The following is a 17,357-nucleotide window of genomic DNA, read 5'->3' on the forward strand; positions in this document are numbered from 1 at the left end:
GGGGGGGGGGGGGGCTATTGTAAACTGTAAAGTACTAAACAGATATTGATTGTTGAAGACTTTTGATTTAAACTACAAAGAAATAGTTTTTGGAAACTGGTCCATTGTGTGTAGTGTTACTAGATGCCTCACAGATTGGATCAGGTAAGCTTTTATTAACAAATACTAGCTGCTAATGGGGTTAGTGTTTGTCTTTTAATTCCTTTTCTTCTTTTTAAAGAAATCTTTTGCAATGCTGCATGCAGTTAAGTCTGAAGTCCCATATTAGTCACTGTTTTGAACAAAAGAATTTAGGGATTCTGTAAAGATGTAGAATCTGAACGTTTAAATTCCATTAAGGATTTTAAGATAAGTATTAAGCAAATTACAAAGAGAAAAAACAGGGACTACCTAACTTTAGAAGAAGGTACCTTCATAAGCAAAACAGGAAACCCAGAAAACAAAAAGGAAAAGAGAAAGATATTTGACTACATATTTTTTAATGTATGGCAAATGGCAAGGTGAAAAGAAAAAAGATAGAATACAAAATAAAACTTTTTGCATATATGACAGATATAAAGAGGTCATTAATATTCAAAAATGCAAAACCCTATTAGACAAAGAGAAACGTGTTTACTCTCACTAATAATCAAGGAAATATTAATTAAAATACTTTTTTCCGTGTCCGGCAACGGATCGCAACCCTCAGTGTTGCCCCGTACCGGACCGGGGACCGGCAACGGGATCGCAAGCCTCGGTGTTGCTTCCCGCACCTCGCTCAGCCAGTGAGCGGGAGCCGGTCTGTATGTGGGATCCGAACCCTCGAACGGGAGCGCCGCCGCGCTTCCCAAGCGGCGCACTACCCAGTGCGCCACCGGGCCGGCCCCTCAATGAGACAATTTTTAAAGACAGACTGAAAAATTTTAAATATCAAAATATAACATCAAATGCTGGAGGATCTGGGAAAATGGATACTCTTGTATGTTGCTGATAGAAATTATTTCAATTAGGTAAAATAATATAGCAGCACCTATTAAAATTCAAAATATACATATCATTTGATTCAGCAACCTACCTTTTAGTTGCCATGCTAAAGAAAAATGCAAACACTACTATGTAAGAACAGGCCTATACTGTTGTTATGTTTAACTCAACATTATTTGTGGTGGCAAAACTTAGGAGGAAATAACCTTATTTTCCATAAATAACAGAAATGGTTGAATAAATTGTGATATACCATGGACTATCATACCATTATTTTTAGACATGATTTAGTATTATTTATTTACTTGCTGAGTTGCCATTATATATATGCTAAGGTGAAAAAGAAAAGTTCCAGATTAACGTGCATAGTAAGATCCTATTTTAATTTTAAAAATTAATAAATACACAAATCTGCATATAAACTTATATATAAATGTGCACCTAATAGAGTAAAAAGAGTGAAAAACTACATCCAGCTGATGATGATGACATAAGTAAATAAATAAATATAATTATTTGTGATCTTGGTGTTCAAATTTATCCTTCAGTGGATATAACAATACATAACAATAGTTCTTAAGCCTTCAGAATGCATAACAATCACCTGTTATCAAACTATTGGAAAATGAAGATATTTGTTATTACCCTGAACATTTTGATTTAATTGGTCAGTAGCTCAAGAATCTCAGATAATTTTTTTTTTTCTGAAACATTGCCCAATAGGGTGTAGAATTAAACCTAATTTTTTTCTACAACCATTCCCCTAACTCCTACACAAGAATTTCTGTATTTCTTTTGATTTTCCTCCAAAGAAAGGTATATTGGAATTCCAAATGAAGAAATAGACATTATGAAGGAATTTTAAGAGATGCTAAAATAAATCATAAACATTTAGATGGGAAATGTATAGAACAAATATAGTATTTAAGTCAGAAGAAATATGTGGAAACATTCTTAGGGGCATGAGGTTTTGATTAATATGCATAGCTGAGATTCTAGCACTCAAACTATGAGGTTTATTTCCCTAAAACTATGGCTGACATTACTAATCCACTACAGAATTCTTTCCCACTATACTCACACACAGCCTCAGACTACTAAACACAGAATTCTATGAAGACTTTAGTTGATAACCAGTTCACAAAGACAGTTAAATCTACTTGGCAATTTTTAAACCCTTCTCCTGAGATTCCACATGTGGTAAGCCCCTTGTGTTTTGCCTTGTTATGACTTATGTTTGACAAAGCAACTCCTTACCCTCTGTGGAAATGCCATAGACTTTGCTTCTTTAACAAAAGCTACATAGAATCCAGCTAAATAGAATCCAATTGTGATTTCAGCTCTTACCTTTCGCAAATCATACACACTTAAGACAATGGAGATGATGGACAAAATAATGATGGCTACAGAGTATTCTATATAACCTTGAGACAGCCACAAGGTTAGGGTGAAGGCTTGGAACACATAGAATGGATTTAAAACCTGCAGGTACAAAAATAACATTTGGGTCACTTGCATGGACCTTAGTAGCAGTTGAGATAATGCTTTTTATTTATAGAATTTTTTTTTATTTTTTACAACATACGATAATCTTTAATATTTAAGTATTCACTTAGAACTCCATAAATTTAGGGCTGGCCCGTGGCTCACTCGGGAGAGTGTGGTGGTGATAACACCAAGGCCACAGGTTCGGATCCCATATAGGGATGGCCGGTTAACTCACTTGGGAGAGCGTGGTGCTGACACCACCAAGTCAAGGGTTAAGATCCCCTTCCAGTCATCTTTTAAAAAAAAAAAAAAATGAACTCCATAAATTTAGGGCTGGCCCGTGGCTCACTCGGGAGAGTGTGGTGGTGATAACACCAAGGCCACAGGTTCGGATCCCATATAGGGATGGCCGGTTAACTCACTTGGGAGAGCGTGGTGCTGACACCACCAAGTCAAGGGTTAAGATCCCCTTCCAGTCATCTTTTAAAAAAAAAAAAAAAATGAACTCCATAAATTTGGGTAGAGATAATACCAAGCACACAGAATGTGATACAGTGGAAGCAAAATTATTTTAAGCACTCAGAGGCTTGACGGTAAATTGATAATTCTTACCTATTTTGAATTTTCAAATATATTTTACCAATAACAAAATACAACAGTTTACTTTCTTAAACCAATTTACCCATGTGGAGGAGAAAAACAATTCAGTCTTTTTTTAAAACAAACTTCAATTTTGAACAGTTTCATTGCAGGTTCATTTGTCACGTAATCACATGCTGCAGATTTAGTCAAACTGTGCAATGAAAATGAAAGATCCTACTTTTATTCAGGTCACTTAAAAATAACATATTCTTTATGTCACAGGTCTTAGCAAGATCCACTGAGAGTCAGTCTAATGGCCCTTCCCTGGAACAAGGAGGGACCCTGAAGAGAAACGCCTTACCAAGGCTACAGAACAACTCATGGGCAGAAGGTATAACCAGCCCCAAAGTCCGTGACTTGTTCTGCAGACAGGTATGATTTTGGTCTCTTGATAATACCTTCAACTTTCTTTATTCCTTCAATTTTTCCTATTTTGCTCCTGATGACTCCACTAGTAATAATTATAGCAGGGAGAGCAAGTCTGAGAAGCTAAAGGTCACATGATATGCATGCATAGTGTGAATTAAAGAACCCGTCAGAGCAAAGCAAAGATCCTTTTAATGAAAAAGTGCCCCTTATGGTCATTATGAATGAGATAAAATATTGGCTAAAACCTCTACTCTCTATAATTCCCTAATATATTAAATTCTACTTCAGTCCTAAAAATGAACTGATATCTGATTAATAAGTTAATAGGCTGTATCTTAAGGGTTTCTTAAACCCTTGGATATATTTCCTATATTAAAAAAGATTTAGTCACGAAAAAAGACAAAAAGGAAAAAAAAAAAAAAGAAAAAGATTTTATTCCTTAATTTTTCTTATTATTTTCACCCCATGTGCTTTTCTTATAAATTACAACTCTTTTGTTTGCCTGCTATAAAATGTTCTAATTGTGGATTATGCACTAAGGCTAATATGATTTTAAGTTTATATAAATCTAGTAGAAGTTTGGTTAAATATATCTTGTAGAAGAAATAACACCATCATAATTAATTTTGCTCCCTTATTCAATATTCCTTTGAATGCAAATGTGAAGAAGTAGTTTTAGTTACTGTTTTCCTACTAAAAGCCTAGTAAATGGGTGCTGGAAAATACTAGTACTCCTTTCAAAATAAACAAAATTGACACCCATGAGAATCTTTGCCAGTTTGAAAATGTATATAAATAAAAGTTAAAAAGCCTGCTAGTTTTTGATAGTTGAGGAGTCTATACATATGTAGGGACAATCTCTGTACCTTCTGCTGTATTTTGCTGTGAACCTAAAATTGCTCTAAAAAATAAAGCTAAAAAAGGAGCCTGTTTCCTGCCCCAGATAGAAAATAATGGTAGATGAATTATTTTAATATTAAAAAATTTTTTAAAGATACAGCCATCCTCAGAATATTAAATATTAATATTAAAATATAAATAGTGACAGACACATAAAATATAAATATTAGGTTTTTTTTAAAGATACAGCTATGCTCAGAAACAAAATGACCATCATTATGGGTGAGAGATACACTAGAAAATGCAGCACTGAGTGGGGACTAATACCATCAGCCTACTGGGTTCCAGGCAAGGACTGACAGCAGCAGGTAGGAGCTCAATTCTGGGAAACCAGAGACAGAAAGAAATGGCAGGGGATAGAAACTAGGCTTATGGTAGAAAACAGGGGTGGCAGTGGGATTCCTGTCCCACAGTAGAGGCTGAGAAAACTCACAACCAGTGATGGTTCACCAGTCAAGAGTGGAATGGGAGAGAACAGAGTCCACAGTACAACTGTGAACTGGACCAAGCCCCACGCTGGCTCAGGGCCTGCACCTGACAAGTCTCTAAGGAACAAGCACCCAAACCTCCAATATAGGCCTGGTTCCAAACCCAGGACCCCATAGGAACCAGCTGGCGGCAAGCACAGAGCCATCAGAAACGGACAGGAAGCACCAGGAGAAAGGGAAAATGGAGGGGAAAAAATTATCCCACTTAAGGTGAGCTTACAAAAAAATAACAGTAACTTCAAAGCACACAAGAAAAATACTGTCTAAAAAACAAAAAGCAAACAAACCAAAAAAACCACTAAGGGAGGTCACTCTCAAGAAAATGAAAATCATAGAGCAATTTGTGAAAGACCAAAATAATTTTGTTTCAAATCCTCAGAAATAATAGAAATAATAACATTGCTCCACAGTATGAATTTAATATTGTATCCCCTCCCCCCCCCAATTCATATATTGAAGGCCTAACTCCCAATGTGATGGTATTTGGAGGTGGGGCATTTGGGAGGTAATTAGGTTTAGATGAGGTCCCGAGGGTGAGGTCCCTGTAATGAGATTAGTGTCCTTATAAGAAGAGGAAAGATCAGAGCTCTCTTGTCACCATGTGAAGATACAGTGAGAAGGTGGTGGTCAGCAAACCAGGAAGCAGGCCCTCACCTGGAACCCAATATGCGGGAACCTTGATCTTGGGACATCCTGGCCTCCAAAACATTGAGAAATAAATGATTGTTGTTTAAGGAACTGCATCTGTGATCTTTTGTTATAGCAGCTCAAGCTGACTAAGATACCCCATCATCATCATCACCATCACAGCCACCAACAAAAACTTAAGAAACAATAGAAACAGGAGATTATAAAACAGGAATATGTTTCTCACACTGGAAAGACACTTTAAAGTGAATTTGAACTTAAAATAAGTGGTTATTAAAAAGAATTAGTTAGAAGTCCTGGAGGGAAATATATACATGTATATATATATAAATTAAAGGAAAAAAAGTTTAAAAAAACCTCAATAGACAGGAAAAAGTATAGACTAAATTCAAGAGTATAGTAACAAAAAGAAGTTGCATGAAACACAGATTTCATTCACATCAAAAGGTTCGTGTGTTGCTTACTATTCCCCTGAGTGCTAGGAAGTAAGAATTAAGTGACAGATTTTTTTTTTTTTTCAGAAAAAGAAAAATCAAAACAAAAGTTAGTTACCTGTGTAACAAGCAGCTTCCATATGGGTTGGATTTCAACTTCAATGGCATTGGGCCCACACACTAATCTTCTGTAGGAGATTGATCGCCCATTAGTGTCATATCTACAACTCAGTGATAAGTCAGTATAGGCCAAACTAAGCTAAGTCACTTCTCTAGAAGTGACTTCTTCAGAGATTTTGTGGCTTTAATTAAAAAAATAATGTACAAGTACTTTTGAAACATAATTCTAAACTACTAATATATTTTTAAAATAAAAGTCAATACATGTGGACAAAGTTGTTTTTCTGGTTAACAAATATCAAGTATAATACAACTCAAGAAGTCAATTGAAGTTGGAAAGGCATTTTGAGTTACTTTCAAAATAATTTGATTATATTCTAAGAGTGGCTAAAAAGACATGGATATGACAGTGTTCCTAGGCTTTCGAGGCATTCTAGATTGTGTTAGAGATCATGTCTACCCTACCTTGGTATCTGTAGCACCTAGGGCAGGCCTTTAGCGTATGAATTGAATGAATACATGAATGAATGAGCAAATAAACTGGAAGAAGATATGTGAGGAGTTTTCAGAAAGTTCGTGGAAAATGCATATTATGAAAGAAACTATGCATGTATTTCAAAATTTTTTTGAGACAAAATAAAATCATACTAATTTGTTACAAGTCTGAACGAGATCAAGATTAAGGCACTAAGAAGAATAAGTCGTCAATTTGAAAAGAGCCCCCATCAGAGCAACATGAATTTTGCTAAAATTAAAGCAATAATAAACATCAGTGGTGAAACTTGGGTGGAAGAATGGAGAAGTCATAGGTGCTTTATGAAAAGTGTATGGAGACAATGCCTTGAAGAAATCAGCCATTTACAAATGGCTAACGTGTTTAAGAAAAGTTGATGTCAATGACGAAGCCCACAGTGGCAGACCAGCCACATCAATTTGTGAGGAAAAAATTAAACTAGTTTGTGCCCTAATTAAAGAGGACTGATGATTAACAGCAGGCATAGCCAACACCAGACATCTCGGTTGGCTCAATTTATACAATTCTGACTGAAAAATTTCAGTTGAGCAAAATTTCTGCTCAACGGGTGCCAAAACTGTTGCACCCAGATCAGCTGCAGACAAGAGCAGAGCTTTCCATGGAAATTTTATTTATTTATTTATTATTGAAACATAATTGATTATACATATCTGTGGGGTACAGTGTTTAATATTGATAGTTCTGTGCATTATGTGATGCTCAAATCAGGATAAGTAGTACGTTCAACGTTACACAATGTAGTCAAATGGAAATTTTAAACAAGTGGGATCAAGACAGGAAATGAAACACAGTTTTACCAGTATGATCCTGAAGACAACACACAATTGAAACAGTGGCTACCAAGAAGTGGAAGTGGTCCACTTGAAGCACATGTGGACTGATCAAGAGCAAAGTTCGTGGCAATAGTTTTTGGGGATATTCAAGGGATTTTACTTGCTGACTTTCTACAGGGCCAAGGAATGATAACATCTGCTTATTATGAGAGTGTTCGGAGGAACTTAGCCAAAGTTCAGCAGAAAAATGCCTGGAAAAACTTCACCAGGGAGTCTTCTCCACCAGGACAATGTTCCTGCTCATTCCTGCCATCAAACAAGGACAGTTTTGCAAGAGTTCCGATGGGAAATCATTAGGCATTTACCTACAATCCTGATTTGGCTCCTTCTGACTTCTTTTTGTTACCTAATCTTAAAAAGCCTTTAAAGGACACTCATTTTTCTTCAGTTAAAATGTTAAAAAAGGGCCGGCCCGGTGGCGCACTGGATAGTGCGCCGCTTGGGAAGCGAAAATAAAATAAAATAAAATAAAATGTTAAAAAAAAACAGAAAAAAAACTGCATTGTTATGGTTAAATTCCTAGGACCCTCAGTTCTTCAAGGATTCACTAAATGGCTGATATCATCACTTACAAAAGTGTCTGAACTTGAGCTTAGTTTATGTTGAGAAATAAAGTTTATGTTTTTTAATTTTTATATTTTAATTCCATTTTCCCACAAACTTTTTGAAGTCCCCTTGTATGGTTTCATGGCTAATGCCTTGTAAATGTGTACATGATATACAAGATGTAATACATATGTACATTACAATAAGAAGCCCTTGTATTTGTATAATATTTTACAGAGTTCTTACAAAAGAGTCATTTGATCCTCACCATAGTCCAAAGGAAAGAGCTAATATCCCTGTTTTGCCAGAGGGAAGAACCATTCAGTATAGGTGTTTATCCAAGGGTGTACACATCTAATTTTAATGACAATATAATTGTTTAGCAGAGATGATAGGGTCAGAAACTGCACTTAGCCTTTTATACCATTAACTCCTTTTATCATCACATTAATCCTATGAGATTTCACATTATCACCTATTGTAAAAAAAAAAAAAAAAAAAAAAAAAAAACTGAAGTTCAGATAAACTAAATTTCCCAGGTTCTCAGAGCTAGAAGATGGCAGAGCTAGGCTTCATACCATGGTCTCTCTGGCTCCTCTTCACAACTTGGCCTCAGCAAGACATTCTGCATGAGGTAGCTTTGGTCTCACTAAGCTATAACAGAGAGCTGAGCCCAAGGTCATCTGACTTCTAAGCCACACTTTCCCAAGTACAATTATTGCTTACAGGGGACAGAGAGGACTCAAAGCAAGGTCTTCTGACTCCATGCCATGAAGACATTGAGGTTCACGAATGTTGGGAAGCAGAGAGAGCAAATAGCTGTTTAACTTCACAAGTCTGTAACCCTCACACTGGGAAGAGCTCATAAGTCAAGCCATTCTGGTTCTCAGGATTCTTTTCCTGATATTAACTAATATTTAGGAATTAGTTAATGAGGATCTTTGTTGTGGAGTATACCAGCATTTATGGAGCAAATGTATTTCACAGGGCCTATTTTCCGGGGCCCTGTGGTCTCAGGCTTAGCCTAACCTTTTGAAATTACATGTAGAAATGTTAACCTTGCAAAAGACAGGAAACTTTCCTCAGGCGAGGGTCTCTGATGTGGATGGAGAGTTGTGGCACAAAGACACAGGTTGCTGGCTCAAGGACAGACAAGTTACTTGATTGATAGTGAAATACTAGGGAGGTTGCTGTGGGGAAGGACAATGTTTGCTAAGAACAAGTTTTTGTTCATGGATTGACTTAACTGTTTGCAAATTGTATTATGGAATGTCACTTTGCTTATTTCACTGATGTTAAACTATACTTAGACATAACCCCACCTATGTTCTTTTCCTGTAACTTCCTGGTCTGGAGAATAAATGTGGGGCAAGAATCCCAGTTCATGGTTGATTTCCCAAAGGAAGGAATGCCTTTCCCTTGAAGGTTCCAGGAAATTAACCCCTTCAGGGTCTCTCACTGCTCAGAAGAAATGGGCTTTGAGAAATCCTTTTTGTGGTTCCATCACTCAGGGGAAGAGAGGTGATGAATCCATGTGAGGCAAAGCAACATTTGTGATCCAAATCTAGATTACTCTCTTCTGACAAGGCTGAAAACCCAGTTTACACAATTAAGGCAGCACAAGGTGTGAAAAGCTAATTTAGAATGCAAGCTAAACACCTGATGCTTTTCAGTGCTCTTGTTTGGTGGAGTTAGTGTGCCTGCACAGCGCCACCACCATGGCTGGAGTTTTACTGCCTTGGGCAGCTGCTGCCGCACATGTGGCCATGCCTTTCCAACCTCCAGCTTCCAAGGACCTGTTTGCCAGTTACCTAGCTCATAGACCTGTGTGTGGAGGGTCTGGTGACCCAGCCTGGCATGTTTAGAGTTTATGACCCAGTCTCAACAATGGGCTTGAGGGGTCTGTGAGCTCTAGACCCAGCCCTAGCTTGACAATTAGTCCAGTCAGTGCAGGATTACCAGCAGGTAAAAGAGCCCAACAACTGCTATAGTTGAGTAGCTTTAAAATTGGCATCACAAACAGGATAAGTAGCTCTGCAATTGGCTATGTCAACAGGATTCTGACAAGAGCACCAGCTCTACAACTGGCATAGTCGGCAGGATTCTGACATTAGCTGTAGCTCTATAATTGGCATAGTCTATGACAGGATTCTGAGCAGGTACAGGAGCGGAAAGCCCTTGAATATGGAGGAAATGTGGCTACTTGTGAATATGCTCTGCCCTATGGTCATCTTCCTGTTGACCGGGATCTGGTTGCTGCTCACTGTATTGCAAGGCAGCACAGACCAGGCACTTTTGGGAGGGGGAGGAACTGTGGCTATCCTTGAGCATGTGGTACCCAGTGACCATTTTTCTGCTGACTGGAGCCTGGCAGCTGATCACTATGCTGTGAACTGATCGAGATTTGTGGCAGAAAGCAGAGTTGCTGGAAGCACAGATAAATGTCCTGGAGGACAACGTGCAGTGACCGGCCACTCCTGCCTCTCACACCAGGGAAGATGACCAACCCAGTGGTGAGTTGGGCAAAACCATGCCTCTCCAGGCATGACCTGTTGTGCAGGAGAAAATGAGACAGTAAAGCAGCAGAAAGAGGGAGAGCCCCATGCTACTGCAACTATGAGATCTAGGGGTGGATGGAGTAATGTGGTTTGGAGACAATATAATAAATGCGTGTTGCTTTTGTCTGAAGGCAAAAGGCGCAGAGGGTGCCATTTAAACCCGATTGCCAGATGGGTGCCATATAAACACCAGAAAAGAGTGCCACATGCAGATGGGCAGACAACCCGAGGACGGGTGCCCCTGCAGAATTTCGATTATGTTTTCACCTGGTGAAAAGGTGGAAAAGTTAGTTTCCATTACTATGTGCCTGTCTTGTTGGCAGCAGTTATAGGAGAGCCACAGATATGCACAGGGGCAGGGCAGCCACTCTTTGATGGACTGGGCAAATGCAGCTGTTTTAACTGTGTGAGTGAATGCTGTAGAAACCTGCCTAAAACTGAGTGAAAAGCTGGTGTAAGCCGAGCTGATTGAAGTAATTCAAAAGCTAGAATGTAAAAGGGAAGCAGAGTATAAAGATTTGGAAAATTTGCAGCCTGGCCATACAGAAGAGAAGCAGAGAGAAGGAGAAAAATGCAAGGGTGAAGCAGATAAACTGTTTGCTAAAGACATTAGCTTGGCATGAGGCAGCCAGATGCTAAAAACCAGGACAATGGGGAAAATGCCCTAAAGGCATTTGAGAAGTCTGGAAGGGTGCCCCACCCATCACATGCCCTGAGGGTGTTTGAGAAGTTTAGAAGAGTGCCCCTCCCATCCTAGAAGGTCTGAGTTGTCCCAGAGGACAGACCTAAGGTGTCATAGCCCTTGGCAAACTGCTCTCTGCCTCCCAGCCACTCTGGCTGGAGTAATCCTGCTTCAGCACCTCCAAAGAAAAAAAGCCGAAAACCTTGGTGGAGTTCACATTATGTTAAGTTTGCAGTCCAGCAGTATGTGAGAGTAGTGGAGGCATGGCAGCCTCCACCTAGATTTGGGAAGACATATGAAAAAGCTGGGGGATTCAGGCAGAGACCTGCTGCAGGGGTGGGGCTGCTGTGGAGGTCATCTATGGAGCAATGTGGAGCAGAAAAGTGGAGTCAGAGCCCCCACAGTGAACCCCCACTGAGGAAATGTTTAGTGGAGCCAGGATGGCAGGACTGCCACCAGGAGCCCAGAACTGTGGGGCTGCTGGCAATGTGCAGTGCCAGCTTGGAAAAGCCTCAGGCACCAGGCTGCTCAATGATCTGCACTTGGTGGAACTGTAGGAGCGAGGTTGCCCAATGCTTTGAGGATCCAGATGCCCCAGTGTGCTTAACGTTTGCCCTGTTTGGGTTTTGGATTTGTTTGGGGACTGTTTTTCCTTTCTATTCCTCCTTTCTGGAATGGGAATGTGTACCCAATGTCTGTCCCACTGTATCTTGAAAGTAGATAAACTTGTTTTTGACTCTTTACAGGTTCACAGCTGAAAGGAGTTTTGCCTTTGGTCTCAGATGAGACTTTGGACTTTTGAGTTGGTGCTGCAACTAGCTAAAGACTTTTGGAACTGTGATGGAATGTGTAATGTGTGAATGAAAGGGTAATTTATCCTTACTAAGGGAATATTGTGGAAGATTCTGAATGTATAGATTGTACGGTGAGGGACCCTGCAGGGGTGGATTGTTGGGAAAATATAGAAAAATGGTCAGGGCTTCTCAGATGTTCAGAATCTTGCCTAGCATTTGCTGTGAATAGGTTGTGTGTGGGTGGAGTTACTGCGCCTGTGCAGCGCCACCACCTTTGCTGGAGTTTTACTGCCTTGTGCAGCCACCGGGATGCATGAGGCCATGCCTTTCCAACCAACGTATGGCTTCAAGGACCTGTTTGCTGGTTACCTAGCTCATAGACCTGCATATGGAGGGTCTGGTGACCCAGCCTGGTGTGCTTAGAGTTTGTGACCCAGTCTCAACAACGGGCTTGAGGAGTCTGTGAGCTCCAGACCCAGCCCTAGCTCAACCCAGTCGGTGCAGGATTACTGGCAGGTAAAAGAGCCCGACAACTGGAGTGGTCCAGTAACTTTACAATTGGCATCATGAACAGAATAAGTAGCTCTGCAATTGGCTATGTCAACATTTCTGAAAAGCCAAAGTAAATGACTAGAACTACTGTTTTAGGCCCTTTTAAATGTGCTTATTTGTTCATTCACTCATTTATTTATCAATTTATCACCAGTATGGTAGGCACTTTCAACTCTAAGAGGTGGTGAAGACTAGAGTGGGAGTCCTCAAGGAGGACAGAAGGAGGAGCATCTCAGAATTCCTGGTGAGCTTCTTCAAACTACACAGGACCTCCCTGCTTTTTGCTCACTGCTTGCATTCAATAAGCCTCCAATAGAGTCTCTGGCAGGGAGGAATACCTATAATTTTCTAAACAGTCAATGTCAAGCCAGGAGATTCTGGCATGACCCACTTCTAGGGACTTTGGAATTTTTAGGGAGCAGACATGTAGAGTTTGAGAAAGTTCCCAAGTGGTTCTGCTAGCCAATCCCTCAACTTCCTGACACTCCTGCTTTGTAAAGGGAGTGGGATCTAAAGATATTCACATAAAATATGGCATCCAACTTCTGGGATTTGGATATGGTTCTATAGCATAACAAGTAGATTAGTCTTAGAGCCCTCCCATAAAATAATAACAAGATTGATATGTCTTGAGAAATTGCTTTCTGGGTGGAAATCTCTATTTTAGCAATGCTTGAACCTGCTTATGTACTTTAACAGAGCATTTATACAAAGTAGCTCCATTTTACAAATGACATGAAAGTCATGCTAGTTTTTCACATTAATCTTCATCTGTGACCTGTCCATTTCTTTCATTGTCTAAATCTTGTGTTTCCAGATACCCTCAGGAAGAGTTGGGCTCTTACAGAATTTCATTAGTTTCTGTGTGAGCTAATGAGGTGCTTCTAGTCAGTTTTTTGGGGGAAGAAGCCTGAGCGTTCCCAAGCTCTGGAAGGGAAAGGTCCAGGAGGGTATTGGGAGTGGAGGTAGGGTACAGAGAAATACAGGACAGGGCCTGTAGTGGATTGAATTATGTTCCCCCAAAACTCACTGAAACTTGAATTGCGTCCCCCGAGTTTTATGTATGAGAAACTTGGCCCACACTGTGACTATTAAGAGGGTGGGAAATCCTATTATGGTAATTGAAAGGTGGAGCCTCGAAGAGGTGATTGGATTGTAGGACCACGCAGTAGTGAGTGGATTAAAGATGGTGGCCAGGGGTGTGGTTCTGAGGGCTTTAAAAGAACAGAGCAGAGAGTCCGTCTCTCTCTTGCTCTCTCTGCTCTCTCTGTTCCACCATATTTACCATGTGATAGCCTGAATTGCTGTAGTCACCACCAGGACAGTCCCCTCACCAGATGTGTTCCTTGGACTTTGGACTTTTGAGGCTTTGAAACTGTAAGTAATAAATTTTGTTTTCTTTATAAATCACCCAGCTTTGTGTGTTTTGTTACAAGCAACAGAAATAGACTAAGACAGGGCCTCACCAGAGAGATTCAGGACTTAGGCTTACTGGTGCCTCCACAGGGCTTTGCTCTGAAATAAGCATTGGAGTTAAGTGATTTTATATTTTTAATGGGCCCAGACCCCTTAAACTGTGGGTCTGAAAATTCTGGATTTATTTTAAAAAGAACGTTGATCTCAGTTTGTTTAATTTTTATTAAAAACCATATGCATTACTTTAAAAAAAATCAAGTTTATAAATATATCTGTCATATTTTTAAGTAATTTACTAACTTCTAATTAATGCTGCTGAGTGAAGCCACTCTCTTCTCCTCCAAACAGCCCTTCCTTGCTCCTTCCAGAAGAGCTGATCTGATAGCTGAATAGGTGTGATTGGGATACTTTCTAGGGGTGGAACTTTGAAAGGGGATAAAGGTCATGGTATGTAAATAAGCATGATTTCCTTTCTGACTTTTTTGCTCTACCCAAAAGAGAGTCTCACAGCAGCCCCAGCCTCCCTCTCCTTCCTGCTTCCTTTTTGCAGCTTTCTCTCCCTTCTAGTGTCTGGCTTCTCATGGAACAGCTTCTGCAAGCTTGCAGCAGGCCAATGGCAAACCCACCCTCTTTTGCTGCCTGTCACTTAGATTCCTTTCCTCTAGTACTAATAGGTATGCCTTTTTTCTCAATGATGTGACAAATGTTGAGAATTAAATTTGGCTCTGCAGCATCACTGGGCTGACTGTGAGCATCTCTTCCCAACTTCCCATTCAGTGATATCACATGAGTAGCTTGAATTGGGCATGGTTGGAGGATTCCCATCATAGACACCAACAAACTCTACCCACCGAAGCTTTTTTTCTTCCAGAGAGCTAGGTCACCAGCAAGGTGGGTCTGGGGTTAACCCTAGGTTTGGGTGGGGGAGGCAGGGGGGACACCGTATCTGCTGCAAGAAAGTTGCCTCTATTTTCAGAAGCCTAAACACAGGGTGCAGGAGGAGGGTGGCCTGAATGAAAAGAAGGTAAAGAGATGCTCAACTTAAAAATTGTCCTGTAGGAAGATTACTTGACTAGATGGGGGATCAGGTAGGACTGTTTTCTCCATAGAGCCCCACTTTCATGAGATAAAAGTACCACCTCGGCTGGCTGGTTGGCTCAGTCAGAGTGCAGTGTTGTAACACCAAAGTCAAGGGATTGGATCCCCACACCAGCCAGCTACCAAAAGAAAACAAACAAAGAACCACCTTAAGCAACTATGGGCCTGTCTGGGACAGGTACTAAGATGGAAATTTGAGATCAGTTCATGATGAGGAAAGACAGGAGCATGGGACCTCCTGTAACAATTGATTTGCTCTCTTCCTTATAACTTCTGATAATTTTCTCTCCAGGATAAAATCATCTCTCCTGATCTCCTGATATGCTTTTGCTACTGAAAACAGAACTATGTAAGTCTGTGCATTTTCTCTCTTTGCCTGGCTGCTGGGAAGCTCACAGAGAAGTTTGCATTTAGACTCTAACTTTTCATCATCAGAGACTTTTGTGTATCCCCCTTCCTTTATTTCCCATATTACATCCTTGCTTTTTAATGCAAGCTAACTTAAATCCATTTAGGAAATTGATATCACTCACTGCTCCGTGGCACTCTGTCTCTTTATGGCATTTCCTTCACTCACTCAGCCTACGTTCACCAAGCTCCTACTGTGTGCAGGTCCCAGCTGGCTTGACAGTGGAAATCACTCATCATCCATCCAGTAGCCTTGTCTTGGTGGGGGAGGTAAATGCTAATAAAGGCATGAATGAAAGGCGAAGGACAGGCAGGTGGTTGGCATCTTCTGCTTGGCATTGTCAGTATCTAGACACTTTTCTTATTCTCTCTCTTAAGTATCAGCTCCTTAAGGGCTGTGACTAGGTTACACCCACCCTTGTATCTATGGAGCAGCCTGCTAAGTGCCTCACTCTTAAGAATCCTTCAGTAAACATTTATTAAATTAAATTGAGAGCCTCCTGTCCTTGCCCTCAAGGAACATGGTTGGAGGAGAAATTAGAAAACATGCGTGATAAGTTAAGCAACAGTAGAAGATTTTTTATTTATTTATTTATTTATTTATTTATTTATCTTTTTTTTTTTTTTAAAGATGACCGGTAAGGGGATCTTAACCCTTGACTTGGTGTTGTCAGCACCACGCTCAGCCAGTGAGCGAACCGGCCATCCCTATGTGGGATCCGAACCCGGGGCCTTGGTGTTATCAGCACCGCACTCTACCGAGTGAGCCACGGGCCGGCCCAAACATATTTAATTTTTAAAAAAAATACCTTATTCTTACCCTAAAAAATGAGGAGAAAAATTGCCCCACATTCTACTTACTCTCTTTTCACCTTCTAAACAGACATACCTATAAAATAAAATATGCCTATGTTTAGAAGATGATTATCTCCTCTATTCTTCATACATGAAAAACTATACTCTTTGTCTCGCTTATTAGATTGTCAAGTACTTTATTGTGTGGACCAGATTAAATTTAATTATATATGATATTTATTAAAGCTTGGCACCTGATAAATAAGGGCAAACATGAGGTATTTACACTGATGGGAAATCTTTCCTGTGGAAATGGTTTCCAGGCAGAGTATATCTACGTCTACCAACTAGATTTCTTACATGCCCTAGATCAAGCTTTACACCAAGTGTGAATTCTTACCTTGTGTAAGAATTATAGGAGCTGCTTGCTAAAAATGCAGAGTTCCCTCTATCCTAAGTACCCCATGCTCCTGAGTAATTATTGGAATGATGGAGGTGGAGCCCAAAAACCTATATTTTAAGTACTACATCGCTCCTTAGCTTGAGAATTGGTGTTTCTGGCTGAATACGAAGAAGGTTAGACAAGTAATGTCCCCAAAAATATTCCTGTGAGAAATGAAGGTGATTATTTAAATTCTGGGGATGACTTGTGATGGTTTCCTTTTGAACTCACCAGAATTCACCATTTCAAATAATAGTTGAAGGAAGTAGAGACTCTATATCACTGTGAGTTAGTCTATGTGCATCTATAGGTGTCAGTCTCACAATTGTGCCACTATTTTTGTCACTATTTCTCACTAGTCAGTGAATGTCTCTGGGACAATGATTAAGTGTTAATCTTTACATTTGTATGGAATAACAAAAGACCACGCATAGCCAAAGCAATGCTGAGCAAAAAAAATAAAGCTGGAGGCATAACACTACCTGACTTTAAACTATACTACAAAGCTATAATAACCAAAACAGCATGGTACTGGTATAAAAACAGACACATTGATCAATGGAACAGAACAGAGAATCCAGAAATCAACCCACACACTTACGGCCATCTGACCTTTTACAAAAGCACCAAGCCTATTCACTGGGGT

General features: G+C 39.9%; 1 protein-coding gene across 1 annotated transcript in view; it reads right to left on the reverse strand.

The window, feature by feature from the left end:
- ATP13A5 (ATPase type 13A5) overlaps nucleotides 1-17,357 on the reverse strand; it is a 111,481-nt gene that overhangs the window by 77,452 nt on the left and 16,672 nt on the right. The window contains exons 7-8 of the mRNA XM_008584525.1: nucleotides 6,051-6,120; nucleotides 2,311-2,445 (exon numbers count right to left, since the gene is read on the reverse strand). Of these exons, the coding sequence (XP_008582747.1) occupies nucleotides 2,311-2,445; nucleotides 6,051-6,120 (205 nt within the window). The remainder of the gene's footprint in view (nucleotides 1-2,310; nucleotides 2,446-6,050; nucleotides 6,121-17,357) is intronic.

The sequence above is a fragment of the Galeopterus variegatus genome, unplaced genomic scaffold, assembly GCF_000696425.1.
Source record: "Galeopterus variegatus unplaced genomic scaffold, G_variegatus-3.0.2 Scaffold3298, whole genome shotgun sequence".
Lineage (NCBI taxonomy): Eukaryota > Metazoa > Chordata > Mammalia > Dermoptera > Cynocephalidae > Galeopterus > Galeopterus variegatus.